General features: G+C 50.8%; 1 protein-coding gene across 7 annotated transcripts in view; it reads right to left on the bottom strand.

Annotated features, from left to right (window-relative positions):
• The window catches only part of SCN5A (sodium voltage-gated channel alpha subunit 5), a 90,035-nt gene that overhangs the window by 33,647 nt on the left and 41,276 nt on the right, over positions 1-15,112 (bottom strand). For 3 of the 7 annotated variants that reach the window (XM_005901131.2, XM_070360486.1, XM_070360487.1), the window contains exons 14-17: positions 9,682-9,855; positions 8,023-8,379; positions 2,473-2,913; positions 931-1,089 (exon numbers count right to left, since the gene is read on the bottom strand). In XM_005901131.2, coding sequence (XP_005901193.2) covers positions 931-1,089; positions 2,473-2,913; positions 8,023-8,379; positions 9,682-9,855 — 1,131 coding nt within the window. Of the gene's footprint in view, positions 1-930; positions 1,093-2,472; positions 2,914-8,022; positions 8,380-9,681; positions 9,856-15,112 lie in introns of all 7 variants that reach the window. The other 4 variants (XM_070360484.1, XM_070360485.1, XM_070360483.1 and 1 more) reach the window with 2 other exon arrangements.

Below are 15,112 nucleotides of genomic sequence, written 5' to 3' on the forward strand. Positions count from 1 at the left end.
CGCCACAGTCCAGTTAGCTCAGGGGCTGCAAACCCAAATGCTTACGGGGCCAGGCAGGTGATGGAATGAAGGCAGGCAGGTGAGATCTGGCCAATCGCAGCATTCTGGCCAGTCAAGGAGGCGGTTACATTCTTCAGCAGGGAGGCTCTTCTTCCAATGTTTTTTTTCAAGAGAAGCCAGAATGCAGACTTTTTACAGAAAAGCCTCTGGATTTTAAATGTTGGTCATTGTTATTTTGTTGTTCAGTAGGTCAGTTGTGTCTGACTCTTTGTGACCCCATGGACTGCAGCACACCAGGCTTCCCTGTCCTTCACCATCTCCTGGAGCTTGCTCAAACTCATATCCATTGAGTCAGTGATGCCATCCAACCATCTCATCCTCTGTCATCCCCTTCTCCTGCCTTCAATCTTTCCCAGCATCAGGGTCTTTTCCAATGAGTCGGCTCTTCGTATCAGTGGCCAAAGTATTGGTAATGAGCTCAAATTAAAACTCTTTTGTGTCCAGAACAAATTCCCCTGACAGGCCTTGTATTCGCCGCCTCAGCTTCCATCCAGGTGAGAAGCGGCTAGTGGCTCGAGTGTTGAGAGCCTGTGCTCAGAGCTCCCCCAGTCCCCCAGGATGGGCTGACTCACAGGACAGACTTTTGCCAACAGGACCAAAGCACAGGAACCCAGTGAGGAAGGGGTGAACACGCAGGGGTTTGGGGTTAGTCCTGTGGCGTGCTCCTGGGGGGCTGCTTCCTAATTTCCGCATGGCTCTGGGCCCCAAGCCATCCCTTCCCTGTCTGGGGCCACTCCGCAAACAGGTCTCCCACACTGGCTGTGACAGCGGCTGTGGCTCCCACCAGAAGGTTGGTGTCTGGGGGCCTCTCACAGCCTCCAGCCCCAGCGGCAGTGCCCCATTGGCTTCGGGGACAAAGGTGTGCGTTACCTCACTGCACCCTGGGGCGGGGGCCTCTGCTCGCCGCTGCTGCCGCAAGTCTGCCTGAACCTCACTGGCCTCGGCCCCAGAGGAGGTGGTCTCCGACACCTGGCTCCAGACCCTCGGCTCTGGGAGGGCCTCTGGGCTGCCGGACGCCGGCTGGGATTCCTGCTGAAGAGACCCCCCCCAGCTTATGAGCTACCCAGCCAGTGTTTCTAGGATCCTGGCTCTGCTTCACTACTCTCTTCATGAGGCATCATCTCCCTGAAGACCCCTCCCTCAGGCATTCATTCTAAGGCTGACGAAAGCTCCTGAGAGGACCAGGCAAAGGGCCTAAAGCTAAACAAAGCCCCTGGCCTGGCTGGCACAAATCTCCCCTCCTCTCGCTTCTTGAAGGGTGTCAGTGCGCCATGATGCCCAGCTCCCAGGTGCTGGCAGCTCCACTTAGGAAGGACAGGCTTTCCCAGGAGTTCCCATGGCAGCTCAGCTTGCTTACACACACACACACCACACACACACACACACCACACACACACACACACGTCTCAGGGCCAACAGGCTCAAGAGAAGGAGAAGAGGAAAAGCAGGGACAGCCGGAATCCCACTCCTGTGCTGGAAGCATCCTGGAACTAATTCCAAGCCGCAGTTCTGGCAACACCAACCCTTCCCCTCCCCCAACTGACTCTGTGGCTGTCCTGCCGCCTGCCTGAAAGGGCAGGAGCTGGCCTCAGGGACCACAGGAAGGCAGGAGTTTGTGGAATCAAGCCTGGAGCCACAGATCAAATTCCGTGCAGGGGAGCAGCTGCTCTTCTCAGCCAGACCCACCCAGTGCAGGCCCCAGGGAGGTGGCCAGCGTGGGCCCAACGAAACTGAGACCCAGTCCTCACTGTCTGACCAAGGACCTTGGGACAAGCCACCTGAGCTGGGCTCAGGCCGTGAGAACACTGAGGGAGCCGGGGTGGGGGTGGGGTGTACAGTCCTTTTTGTTCAGACTCCAGTCCTAAGTGTTAAAAATAACAGGTTGGGAGATAAGATAGTGCTGTCTCTGACACCTGCCATCTTAGGGATGCTTATTTTTAAACCTTAGAATGAGATCTGGGCCTCGGGGGAGGGGAAGGGGCAGTGGCGGGGTCAGGAGGCCGCTCTCCCCCACTCACCAAGACATTCCGCCTTGTTAGTCTTGGAGGGGATAAGGTCAGGGTTGGGTCTGGGAGCCAGGCTTCCTGGCTCTGTCCTAGACCTGTGAGGAACTCCTAGCAAGTCTGTCTCTCTTGTCGTGCCTCGGTTTCCCTCTCTGAACAACTGGCTGCCTGTGTCCAGCCAGGGGATGAATGATAGACAGAGGTCCCTTGAAGATGCCCTCCTGGGCTGGGCTGGGGAGAGAGGGTTGACGGCTGGCCTCAGCATGCCTCCAAGAGGCTGGTTCTGGGGGGGTGACCTGTGTTCCCCCTCCAGGCCAATCCCTACTGGGGCAACTGCTCCAAGTGAAGCTGGGTCCCCTGGACAGGAGGTGGTGCTCATGCACACGAGGGCCAGGGTTTGGGGGCTCACCTGCTTGCTGGACTCTTCCTCTGTGCTTAGGCTGTTCTCCTCATCCTCCTCGGGGTCATCCGTGTCTGACTCGGCCACGGCGATGGGCACACACACAGGCTCAGCATCCCCAGGTGCGCCCTGACCTGGCCGCTGGCCTTCCTCAAACCGCGTCTCCTTGCGGGCTGGGGGCGCCTTCTCGCTCTCTGGTTGGGGTGGGGGGCTGGAGGTGGCGATACAGCCTGGCAGCTGGCCCTGGGAGGCGAGGGCCGCGGGCTTCTGAGGTGGCCGCTGCAGGAGCACGCAGCAGAAGTCCCAGGTGGTCCGCTTGATGAAGCGCAGGCCTCGCTGGATGCGGGCCAGAGCCAGCTGGAGGTTGTTCATCTCCCCATCCTCGTCGGGAGCTGTGAGGTTGTCTGCGCTGAAGGAGCTGAGCAGTAAAGCCAGGAAGAGGTTCAGGACCTGTGGAGACAACGCCAAGCCCTGGGCGCTCAGGACGGAGAACACTTGAGGAGGGCCAGAAGCAAAGAGTGCAAGGCTTGGACCGTGGGGCCTCATTCTAAGCTCTCACTCCCTTCAATATAAAGAGTTTAGCTCTAAAAGGAAAGGCGAGCTCTCATCCTGAGGTAGGAGATACACAGGCCCCGGACTGAGCAGCTGCAGCTGGTCTCCTGCTGATGCTTCGAGATGGGAGACCAGCGGGAGCGCTGGGTCCTGATTGGGTGTGTTCTCATGGGTTTCCCGGGCCAACACGTGTGCAGAGAAGGCCCTCAATCTAAGGGGAGGACAAAAGGAGTGAGAATAGGCCAGCTAGAATCCATCTTGGCTGAGAGATGCATGTCCACACTAGGAACAGATATGGAGATGACTGGCTAGAAAAAAACACAACAGTGGAAACTGCCCGATTTAAGCAACCTAAACTGCTCCCTCCTAACTTGCCTGTCTGCTCTTCCACATGTACTTTGCTTCTAATAAACGCTTTTATCTTTTTCACAGTCTTGGTCTCTTTGCTGAATCCTTTCTTCAAAGAAGAACCGAGGTCCTTCTTCCAGCTTTTCACCACCAGAATCAACCCCTCCTCCCAAGGGTTCAGATAGTCTGAATTGAGGGCGTGCAACACCAATGGGTGTTGGTGCACATTCTATGGGAGAACCGTGGGTTCCTCTGATGTCAAAGCCTGCAGATATTGCCATGCTGTCTTGGGAGTAATGGGGGGCCCTGTAGGCACGGCGAAGGCTTCCCTAGTGGCTCAGCAGTAAAGAACCCGCCTGCGGTACAGGAGACAGGGGTTCGATCTATGGGTTGGGAATATCCCGTAGAGGAGGGCATTGCAACCCACTCCAGTATTCTTGCGTGGAAAATCCCATGGACAGAGGAGCCTGGCGGGCTACAGTCCATGGGGTCGCAAAGAGTCAGACACGACTGAAGCAACTTAGCATGTACACAGCAGTCATGGTGAGCACAGGACTGCTCCCTGGGAAGTGGGATCCAAGCTGGGAGTACCAGGGAAAAGACAGCCTCCCACCCAGAAGCAACCCAGAGCATCCATTCATCGGCCCACCCATCCATCGCTCATCTGCTGTTGGGGACCTCCTGGGAAGGGGCCTGTGTGTCTGTTGGTGAAGGAGGGACAGTGATGTGCCTCTAAGTTCCCCACTGAAGCTAGTTCCCCACTCAAACATCTGGGGGCTCCTGCTGTGCAGCACACTCCACCAGTGTCCCCAGATGTTACTATGCTCCCCAGGTGAAGGACATGGGAACTGAGCACGGAAGAGGGCGATGGCAGGAGAAGAGGCCAGGTGGCAGCTCTGGGGACTGACTGCAGGGTCAAGCCACTGAGAGGGGGTTGCTGTGTCCAGGTGCTGAAGGGTGCTTGGGTGGGTGCTTGTAACACTATACAGCTGGGATGGAGTAGAGAGACCTGGGGCTGGTGCCAGGGGCCAGCCTTGGCTCCAATGCCCATACGCTGCAGGGAGTCAGAGGAGGGGCTGAGATCTCAGAGGGTCCAGAAGACACAGACTTACTATTATGGATTTGAGACCCCTAAGGAGGGGTTGCAAAATCCTCCTGTCTTTGGATGGTTCTTGACTACTGCTTGTTGCTAAGTGAAGTGAAGCGAAGTCACTCAGTCGTGTCCGACTCTTTGCGACCCCATGGACTGTAGCCTACCAGGCTCCTCTGTCCATGGACTGTAGCCTACCAGGCTCCTCTGTCCATGGGATTTTCCAGGCAATAGTCCTGGAGTGGACTGCCATTTCTTCTCCAGGGGATCTTCCCAACCCAGGGATAGAACCCGGGTCTCCCACATTGTAGACAGACGCTTTACCACTGAGCCACCAGGGAAGTCCATTAGCTTGTTGCTAAACCATCCTGCAAGTCTGAAGCTTTAGTTTTGGTTAAAAAAGCGAACTTCTGTTGAGTGACAAGGGACTGGGCTTGGGTCTTGGGGAGGGTAACTGAAGATGGCAGCGGGCTTGCTCCACACAGGGGGCAGACTGGCTCCCGGGCACCACCAGGCCGATGGGCTAGAGAAGCAACCTCCCCCACCTTGGGCTTGTTCTTCCCCCACAGCCACTCCCAGAAAGGAGTCCAGTCAGATGGGGGCCTCTACATCAGGGTGGTGTGTGAAGGTGGACACCCAATCTGAATCTTTCCTGCCCTGGCTTCTTACAAGCCCCTGAGACACGTCTGTCAGCAAGCTGGGAAGGAGAATTCTGACGAAGGCAGTGGGCAGGATTGGCGTGCCGGGCCTCAGAAACCTGCCTTTGGTTTCGGAAGTAACACTCATTCATGTGGACAGTATGGAAAGGTTAAGAAGTGGGCTCTCCTGTCCTATATCCACAGAGAGATGATCGCTTGTGACACCTGGCAGCCTTTTTTTTTTTTAATGCCATCACTGGAGGGGTGAGGCATGTGATGGGATTCAGAGCTGCTGTCTACACTGACCCCTGGCCAGGCCCCTGGCCTCTGTCCACACTGGCCTGGGCCTGACCTGCCTCTGTTCCTGGTAGCCCACCCTGGATACGCCCACCACAGCCCTTGCTCACGCCTGGCTTAATATCTGATCACCAGGCATCCAGGGCCAGGCTGGGGGTGGGGCAGGGGGTGCCTGGGCAGCTCTGCCCACAGAGTGTGCCAGGGCCTTCCTTGCCGCCGGCTTCGGAAGTTCGGCGGCTTCCGGTGCTTTCCCCGTCAATCACACGCTGCTGCTCCCTGGCCCCTGCCTGATCATCACTTCCCATTTCAATGGCAATCTTGCTTCCACCCACGCCCGGCAGCGGCCCAATTCCTGAGGCGGCCAGGGAGGGGTCTGCGTGGGCTGCGTTTGCTTCCCTCCTCCAGCAGCCTCTAATCTTCTCATCCCCAGGCAGATCCGCTTGGAAATCGCAGGCTGCGTGTGCGTGAGAGCAGCTCAGCGTGGCCCTGGGCTAAGAGCTCTGTGCACTCACATCCTCCTCGGAACACACAAGAGTCTGCTGGGCCGGGGGCTGAGTGAGGGGCACCCCGAGTGGCCGCGGCGTGTTTGAAGGGATGGGAGGGGGTTGCGGGGCCAGCCAAAGAAAGAGCTGGACTCCATGGGCACTGAGCACCCTGCTTCCTCTCTGAGCTCCATCCTTGGAGACCTAGGGAGATGGACCTCAACTCAGACTGAGCCCACCCTGGCCTGCTTAGGGCCTGTGGGAGGAGAAAGCAGCAGGTCTGAGAAGCGCTTAGGAATCTGCAGCCCATGGTACTCACATCACCCAAAGCCTCCCTGTGTGCTGTGGAGCCTGCAGTGCCCACACCAGAGGCAGCGGGAGCCAGACCCTGCAGCTGTGACGGTGGGACGTGTGTGGGCCCCTGTACACCCAGGAAGAAGGCTGCATGTCCACAGCGGACACTGACTTCTCCCTGAACCACTGACCCTCTCAACCTTGCTTCTTCCAAAGGCTCCATCTCTGGCATTTAGATTTTGATCTCTCTCAACTCCAAAAATTTCCCACGTTGTAAAGACACAAGGCAAGATGCACTCGCTCTGGGACAGACAGGTGACCAAGAGGGCAAAGACCTGGCTCCTTCTGACGGGGCAGCAGGGCCTCTCACCACAGCGACCCAGGGTGACATGCAGGGCTCCCTCAGGCCCCACCTCCTGGACCAGCACCTGCCTGCACCTGTGCTTTGCTTAACCTGCTTCTTCCCTCTCTAGCAGCGCTTGTCCATCAGGTCAGCAGCAAGTCCCCTCTACCAGAAAGGCCTCCTTGATTTCCCTAGCTGAAAGGGATCAGTACCCATGGTCTCCCCCTTAATGGCTCTGATCATTCTGACCAGCCTCATTCAGGCCTGTTTGAACTGTCCACCTGCTCACTCTCTCAAGGTAGCAAGGAAAGTCAGGGCCACATTCACCTCTGTATACCCAACAGCATCTGGCACAATATTTTGCATGTACCAGGGGCTCAGCAAATGTTTGTTAAGCTGAATTGAATCAGGTGATAAATCAGACAGTGAACAGCTAATAAAGTAATGAGTAGCTGAGCAAATAATTAATTAATGGATATAAACTGAACACATAAAGAATAAATAGGTAAATAGATAGGTAAATGAATGAATGAGCAAATAAAGAGTGATGTGGATGAATGGATAGCTTAATGAGTGATAACTGGCTGGATAAATGAGTAGATGGATGGGATTGACGAATGAATGAATAGATGAGCGGACTGATAGATGGATGTAGAGATGGATGAATGAGCAGAGGGATAGATGAGTGACTGGACAGATGAGTGATGGATGAGTGAATGGATGGATTCGTGGGTGAGTGAATGGATGTGTAGATAGATGGACAAATGGATGGATGAACAGGTGCACGTGTGTGTGAATAAATGGGGATTGATAGATGGATAGTTGATGGATAGATGAATGGATGGGTAAGAGAATGAGTAGATGGGGTTGATGGGTGGATGGCTGGGTGAGGGGATAGATAAATGGATAGGCAGATTGGTAACTTAATAGATTGATAGAGACAGACGTAGACAGATGGACGGGTGGGTTATTGATGAGTGGATAGATAGCTGGATAGGTAGAGTGGATGGATGAGTAGAGAGATGAAAAGAATGAATGGGTAATAGATACATGAATGGATGGGTAAATGGGTGAATGAATGAATATTGCTGTTGTTGTTCAGTTGCTAAGTCATGTCTGTCTTTTGTGACCACATGGGCTATAGCCCACCAGGCTCTCTGTCCATAGAATTTCCCAGGCAAGTATACTGGAGTGGGTTGCCATTTCCTTCTCCAGGGGATCCTTCCTACCCAGGGATCGATTGTGTGTCTCCTGCATTAGCAGGCAGATTCTTTACCACTGAGCCACCAAGGAAGCCCATGAATGAATGAATAGGTGGAAGGATGGGTAAACGAGTGAATGGATGGATGAGATTGATGGGTGGATGGGTGAGTTGATAGATGACTGACGGAGGGAGTGGATGGATGGAAGGAAGGGTAAGTGAATGGACAGATGGATGACTGGGTGGATGGGTAGCTAGGCAGATGAATGGACGGGTAGGTGAGAGAGTATGAGAGAGGCCTCTGGCCAACTTACCACGAGGTTACCAATGACCATAACAAGCAGGAAGACCAGCAGGCATAGTGACTGCCCAGACACCTCCATGCAGTCCCACATGGTCTCGATCCACTCTCCACAGAGGATGCGGAAGATGATGAGGAAGGCATGGAAGAAGTCCATCATGTGCCAGCGGGGCAGGAGGCCCGAGTCACTGATGCGGTGCCTCAGCTCTGAGTAGTTCTTGCCAAAGAGCTGCATGCCCACCACAGCGAAGATGAACACAATGATGGCCAGCACCAGCGTCAGGTTGCCTAGCGCGCCCACTGAGTTCCCAATGATCTTGATGAGTGTGTTCAGGGTGGGCCAGGACTTGGCCAGCTTGAAGACCCGAAGCTAGGGAGGGAGGGGTCCTTGTGAGGGCCTCTGGCTCCCACTGCCCATGGACACCCTCACGCCCCTAGCTCCTGCCTGAAAACCCAGGGCTCCCTTGGAGGTCACCAACACCTGTTTCTCCCCTTTTTCCAAGAGCACACATTACTGTTTCTCTCCAGAGCCTGAGGGTAGTTTTCACTGCACTCTGATCTGGGAGTCAGGCCGACAGCTCCAGACTCCTCTCCCCAACCACCCCTTCTAATTGTCCCTGCATCAGCCTGTTACTCACCTTGGTCTCACTTCTAGGAACCACCCAGTAGATTCCCCCATCATGGAATGTCCCTTTTCCAGACCTTTCCTCATCAGGGGTCCTTCCAGGCAGGCTCAAACCATCCCAGACTTGCCCAGTCAACTCTATACTTCCCTCCTCTCAGTCATCATAGAGAAAGGTAGCCAGTGCCTAGCATTTATTGAACACCTACTGTGTCAGGCCTTATGCTTGGATCAGCTAATTAGGAACTCCAAATAACTACATGAGGGTGGCACTGTTATTACCTTATTTGACAGATGAAGAGGCCTGGAGTAACTTGTCTAAATCCCTTGGATCTTGGCAGTGCAGTTGGGATTAGAATCCACAGCCTGGGCTTTCTCTTTTGCCCCAACCATTCTGCTTTCCTAGCCCAAGTTGAAGCCACCTCCTCCAGAAAGCCTTCCCTGACCTACTTCAGGCCCCATGCCTGGACCTCTGAGACAGTGTGAATGAACTCAGAGAATGGTCCACAGACTCATGGCTATGACATTATCTGAGACCTGCTGAATCCACATTGGAACTTTAGCAAGATTGCCAGGCAATTTGTCTGCACAGTAAAGTTTCAAAAATGCAGATTCTAAAACCAGCAGGTAGAGCCCCAGGTGAGCTGTCAGGAGACTTGGCTCCACCTGTTACCTGCCATGTGGCTTTGGAAAACTGTTTCACCTCTTTCAGACCTAGTCTCCTCATGTGTAGGATGGGAATGCAGTAACACTAGCTCCTCTCCTGAGATACTGTGAGGACTAAACGGGGCATGCTGAACCATAAAGGGCTTTGCAAATTATCAGGATGGATACTACCCCAAATGCCCCTCTGGAGGGAGGGATAGCTCCCCTGCCCACCTCTGTGTCCCCCACATTGCCCATACTAGCCTAGGCTGTACCTAGCGAATGGCTTCTGGGTGAACGTATGAAAGATCAGAGCAGGGGTGACTGAGTGATGGCCTCAGAGAGGGCATGCCTCAGTGGTCCCAGGCCCCCACCCACCCACCCCTGCCAGGCCCAGCCGGGTACCAGGCGGAAGGAGCGAAGCACCGACAGATTGCCCATGCGGGACAGGCCCAGCTCCATGAGGCTGAGGATGACGATGATGCTGTCAAAGATGTTCCAGCCCTGCTGGAAGTAGTAGTAGGGGTCCAAGGCAATGATCTTGAAGGTCATCTCTGCTGTGAAGATTCCTGTGAAGACCTGGGAAGGAGTGGGAATGAGGAGTTCCCAACATTTAGGCTGGAAAGAGCCTCTGGCAGCAGGGTCTCCCTACCTCCTGACTCTTGCTCCGGGAGGGTCCCCCTCCAGGGCTGCCAGCTCTGACTGTGCCCAGAATCCCAGTGGGTGCTTGCTCGGCCCTGGCCCACTTCCTTGGGGACACCTCCAACCCGATAACTCCAGCCAACTCTGCTGTTTCCCAGACATGACCCACCAGCCTGGGCCTCAAAAACAACCGAGCCCACTGACGGCTAAAGACTGACGGCTCTGGGAGGCACCTGGGATCAGGGGAGGCTGGGGTGGACCTCGACACCACCCAGCTCCAGACTTGTTCAAGCCCATGTTGCCACAGGAAATTTTCCCTGCTTCACACACACCAAATTCACACATTTCCACAAACACTCATGCTTCCACGGCTCAGCACCTTCGCCCATGCTGTTCCCACTTCCTCCCTGTCCATGTGATGACTTTTCTCAATGTAACAACAATCAGCCACCATTTCTTGAGGCTTGACTATGTGCCTAGAGCTGGGCTAGAATGCTTAGAATAAGTCATTTATTTTAACCTGCCTAACAACCCGGCAAGAAAAGTAGCATTAAGCCCATTTTACAGGTAAGGAAATTGAGGCACTGAGAAGTTAAGTAATATGCTTGGAGTCAAGTAGCTCATAAATTTGAGAACCAGGAGAAGAACATTATGGCAATGTTTTTAATAGGGACAAAAGAATGCCCATCACAAGGAAATGGTTAAACTATTTATGGCTCATCTGTACAGTAGAATATCCCACAACTATTTTTCTTACAGGAAAAAAAAAAAAAAAACGATGCTGTCGGAGAAGGAAATGGCAACCCACTCCAGTGTTCTTGCCTGGAGAATCCCAGGGACGGTGAGCATGGTGGGCTGATGTCTATGGGGCTGCACAGAGTCGGACATGACTGAAGCGACTTAGCAGCAGCAGCAGCAGATGTTTAATTAGTATGAAAGGACAGTCACAAGGTGTTATGTTTCAAAAGTAAGTTTATAATGTGTACAGTATGATCCCATTATAGACATAAGCCAAGGTTAGAGAGTTTTGTTGTTGTTCAGTCACTCAGTAGTGTCTGATTCTTTGCAACCCCATGAATGCAGCACGTCAGGCTTCCCTGTCCTTCACCATCTCCCAGACTTTGCTCAAACTCATGTCCATTGAATCAGTGATGCCATCCCACCATCTCATTCTCTGTCATCTGCTTCTCTTCCTGCTTTCAATCTTTCCCAGCATCAGGGTCTTTTCCAGTGAGTTGGCTCTTCATATCAGGTGGCCAAAGTATTGGAGCTTCTGCTTCAGCATCAGTTCTTATAATGAATATTCAGGGTTGATTTCCTTTAGAGTTGACTGGTTGGATCTCCTTGCTGTCCAAGGGTCTCTCAAAAGTCTTCTCCAGCACCACAGTTTGAAGGCCTCAATTCTTCAGCTCTCAGTCTTTTTTATTGTCCAGCTCTCACATCCTTACATGACTATTGGAAAAACCATAGCTTTGACTAGACAGACCTTTGCAGGCAAAATCTTCCCACTTCATCGGAAGCCACTATTAGGGCTCAGGGCTCTGTGAACCATCTGCTGGGAGTCAGGGGAGGTGGGTGCCCACACTCACAGCCTGTCTGTCAGATCCCAGTGAGCTTGTAAAACACGAAGAGCTGTTTGTATCTGAAGCCCCTGCTGGGGCTGGATATCTCAGCAGTCATAATAAATGAGGCCAAAGAGAACAATAACCACCCTCTCACCCACTTGACATCCTTGAACTCTAACTCTTATAAACAGCCTATGGAGTTATTATTCTCCCCATTTTACATATGAGGACACTCAAGGCTCAGAGAGATGGAGAAACTGGCCCAAGATTCCCCCAAGGCAGACCCAGCTCTGGAACCCAGGTCTGGCTGCTGTTCTCTGCACATCTTAAACTATCCAGCTTTGCTCTCATGCCCTTACAATGCCAGTGATGATCCCTGGTCCAATTCATTTCTTATTATAAATTTCTGGAAACGGAATTGCACAGTCAACAAGCACTTTCAGAGATTCTGACACCTGGGTGCTAAATGATCCTCAGAGATAGGTTTTAAGCAATTCCATGAACCACATGGGAAAACTGTTTTCCCCATAAAGATGCTAATTCCTGTCTCACTCACCTCTCCAGTCCAACAGGACAAAGGCTGTTTTTTATTGTTGTTTTGTTGGACATTTCTTCAATGTTTTAAATTTCTCCTTTTGTAAAGTTGCCTCTTCATATCCTTTACTTATTTTCCTGTTAGGGTGTTTGCCTTTTTTGGGGTGTTGTTCATAAATAAATGTACTTTATGCCTTGCAATAAACGCACTGTATACATTGCGATTTTCTTATAATATTGGTGCAAATACAGAAAAACAGACTAGAGCTACAGAATTAAGAACTCAGAAATAGGAAACGCATATTTGGAGACTTGATAAATAACAGAGATGGAATTTTAAATCAGGAAGAAAAGGACAGACTATTCAGTAAACGATGCTGAGAAGAATGGTTACCTCTATGGAGGAAAATGAGTTTAGATTCCTACCCCACACTATATTCATTAATTAGTTGCAGGGAAATGGATTCAATACCCAAATACAATAAACATTTAAACCTTCTAGAATAAAAATGGGGGGAAATATTTAAAATTTGGAGGTTGGGAAGGCTTTCTCTAACACCACAGAAAGTTTGTACCATGAAAGAAAAGATTGCTAAATTTACATACATTAAAATTTATATCTGTATAATAAGTGATGCGGTAAACACAGTGAAATCGCTACCACAAACTGGAAATTGAAGTTAGGAAAAGTATCTAACTGGAAAGACATGGAATCCAGAATATATACTGAATGCTTACACATCCGTACGGAGAAGAGGGACAACTCAGTGGCAAAAACACAACCACAAGAATGGATGGCGGAAATGACAGAAGAGGACCTTCAGATGGTTATAAACAAACGACACACAGAGAATGCAAATTAAATCAACACTGAGTTACTATTTCTCACCCATAAGAGAATCAAAAATAAACTTCTCTGTGTTGGCAACGACATGAAACAGTGGGAACTCACACTCTGTAAGAGCGTGGATTTGGTGCAGCCCTTTCAGGGAACAGTTGTACAGTATCTGGGAAGTCACAGCTGCGCATACCCCAAGCTGTAACAATGTCAGATATGTATAGTCTTAAGAAAGTCTCCCTGTCTGTGCAAGGAGGCACGTCCAAGGAAGCTCTCTTCGCTGCATCGTTAGTCACAGGAAGGGCTTCCCTGGTGGCTCAGATGGTAAAGCTAAGAAGCCTTGTAGGCTACAGTCCATGGGGTCGCAAAGAGTCGGACACGACTGAGTGACTGCACCTCACTTCTAGAGGAACATAGCCAAATACCTAACCGAGTCTTGCAGGTACCTATTTGGGCTTCCCTGGTGGCTCAGATGGTAAAGTGTCTGCCTGCAATGCGGGATACCCGGGTTCAGTCCCTGGGTTGAGAAGATCCCCTGGAGAAGGAAATGGCAACCCACTCTACAGAACTACATTGACTCCAAGGTAATTGCTATCATGCATGTTTCTAAGTATTTTTGCCTGGTTTTAAGGTTTATATAAAGGGGCCATGCCCTATGTATTCTTTTTTTTTGTAAGTTCCTTTTATTCTTCACATCATGTTTATGAGATTTATCCATATTGAAAGATATATATGCATTCCTTCTAATTGTGCATAGTGTTTCACCGCATGGAAATACCACAACATATTTTATACACGGGAGGGTAAGCTCTGGCTTCCCCAGGAGCTCAGCGATAAAGAATCCGCCTGCAATGTGGGAGACGCGGGTTTGAAACCTCGGTCGGGAAGACCCCCTGGAGGAGGGCACGGCAACCCACTCCAGTATTCTTGCCTGGAGAATCCCCATGGACAGAGGAGCCTGGCAGGCTACAGTCCATAGGGTCGCAGAAGAGTCGGACACGACTGAAGCAGCTTAGCATGCACACACACAGGGTAAGCTCCTCACCTAATTCCTTAATTTGTCTTGACAGACTTTACTTTTCCATATGAATTACAGGACTGCCTTGTCAAATCCCATGGGTAAAAAGTATGTTAGGATTTTTATCAGAATTACACCAAGCATCTGGGTGTAATTTGATCAGAACTGATATTTCTACAATATTCAGACTTTCATCCATGAAAATGGCATATTGCTGCACTAAATTAACTGTTTTTCAATGCTTTTATAATTTTTCATATCAAATTTATAATCTTCTGCTACGTTTATTCCTATATTCCTCAGTTTTTATTGCTATTGTGTTAACTTATAAATTCCTCTCTCCAAATGATCACTCATGGTGTCTTGGAGCAGAATTAATTTTAATATATTGAGCCTGTACCTACCAGCATTGCTGAACTCTCTTACTAGTTCTAATATTCCTTCTGTAGATTTTCTTGGATTATTTCTCTAGACAACAACATAATCTAGAAAATAACATTGGATCTGTTTTCCTTCCTTCTTCCTTCTTTTTCTTCTCTTACTACACTGATAAGGGCTCCAGTATAACTTGGACTGGAAGCAGGCAGACGGAAACAAAGCTCGAGCTGTGGTGCAGCTGTGTAAGCCACTAGCGAAGAGCACGGGCTCTAGAAACAAAAGGCTTGGATTTAATCTTGGGTCTTTCACTTCCTGGCTGTGTGACCACTCTGCCTGTTACCTTATCAGTAAAATGTTGTTTTTGTTTAATCGCTGCGTCGTGTCCGATTCTTTTGCGACCCCATGGACTGTATCCTGCCAGGCCCTCTGTCCATGGGATTTCCCAGGCAAGAATACTGGAGTGGGGCACCATTTTCTTCTCCAGGGGATCTTCCTGACCCAGGGATTGAACCCGTGTGCCCTGCATTGGCAGGCGGCTTCTTTACCACCGAGCCACTTGGGAAGCCCCATCAGTAAAATAGGGGTAATAATAATAGCATTTCCCTTACTGGTTGTTATAAAAAATTAGGTGTTCAACAAGTGTTAACTATGCTTATTAGAGTCTCTTTGTGTGTTAATTTTTTTTTCTCTTTTTAAAAAAAATTTTTTTTTCTAATTTTATTTTATTTTTAAACTTTACATAATTGTATTAGTTTTGCCAAATATCAAAATGAATCTGCCACAGGTATACATGTGTTCCCCATCCTGAACCCTCCTCCCTCCTCTCTCCCCATACCATCCCTCTGGGTCGTCCCAGTGCAT

Source organism: Bos mutus, chromosome 22 (assembly GCF_027580195.1).
Source record: "Bos mutus isolate GX-2022 chromosome 22, NWIPB_WYAK_1.1, whole genome shotgun sequence".
Lineage (NCBI taxonomy): Eukaryota > Metazoa > Chordata > Mammalia > Artiodactyla > Bovidae > Bos > Bos mutus.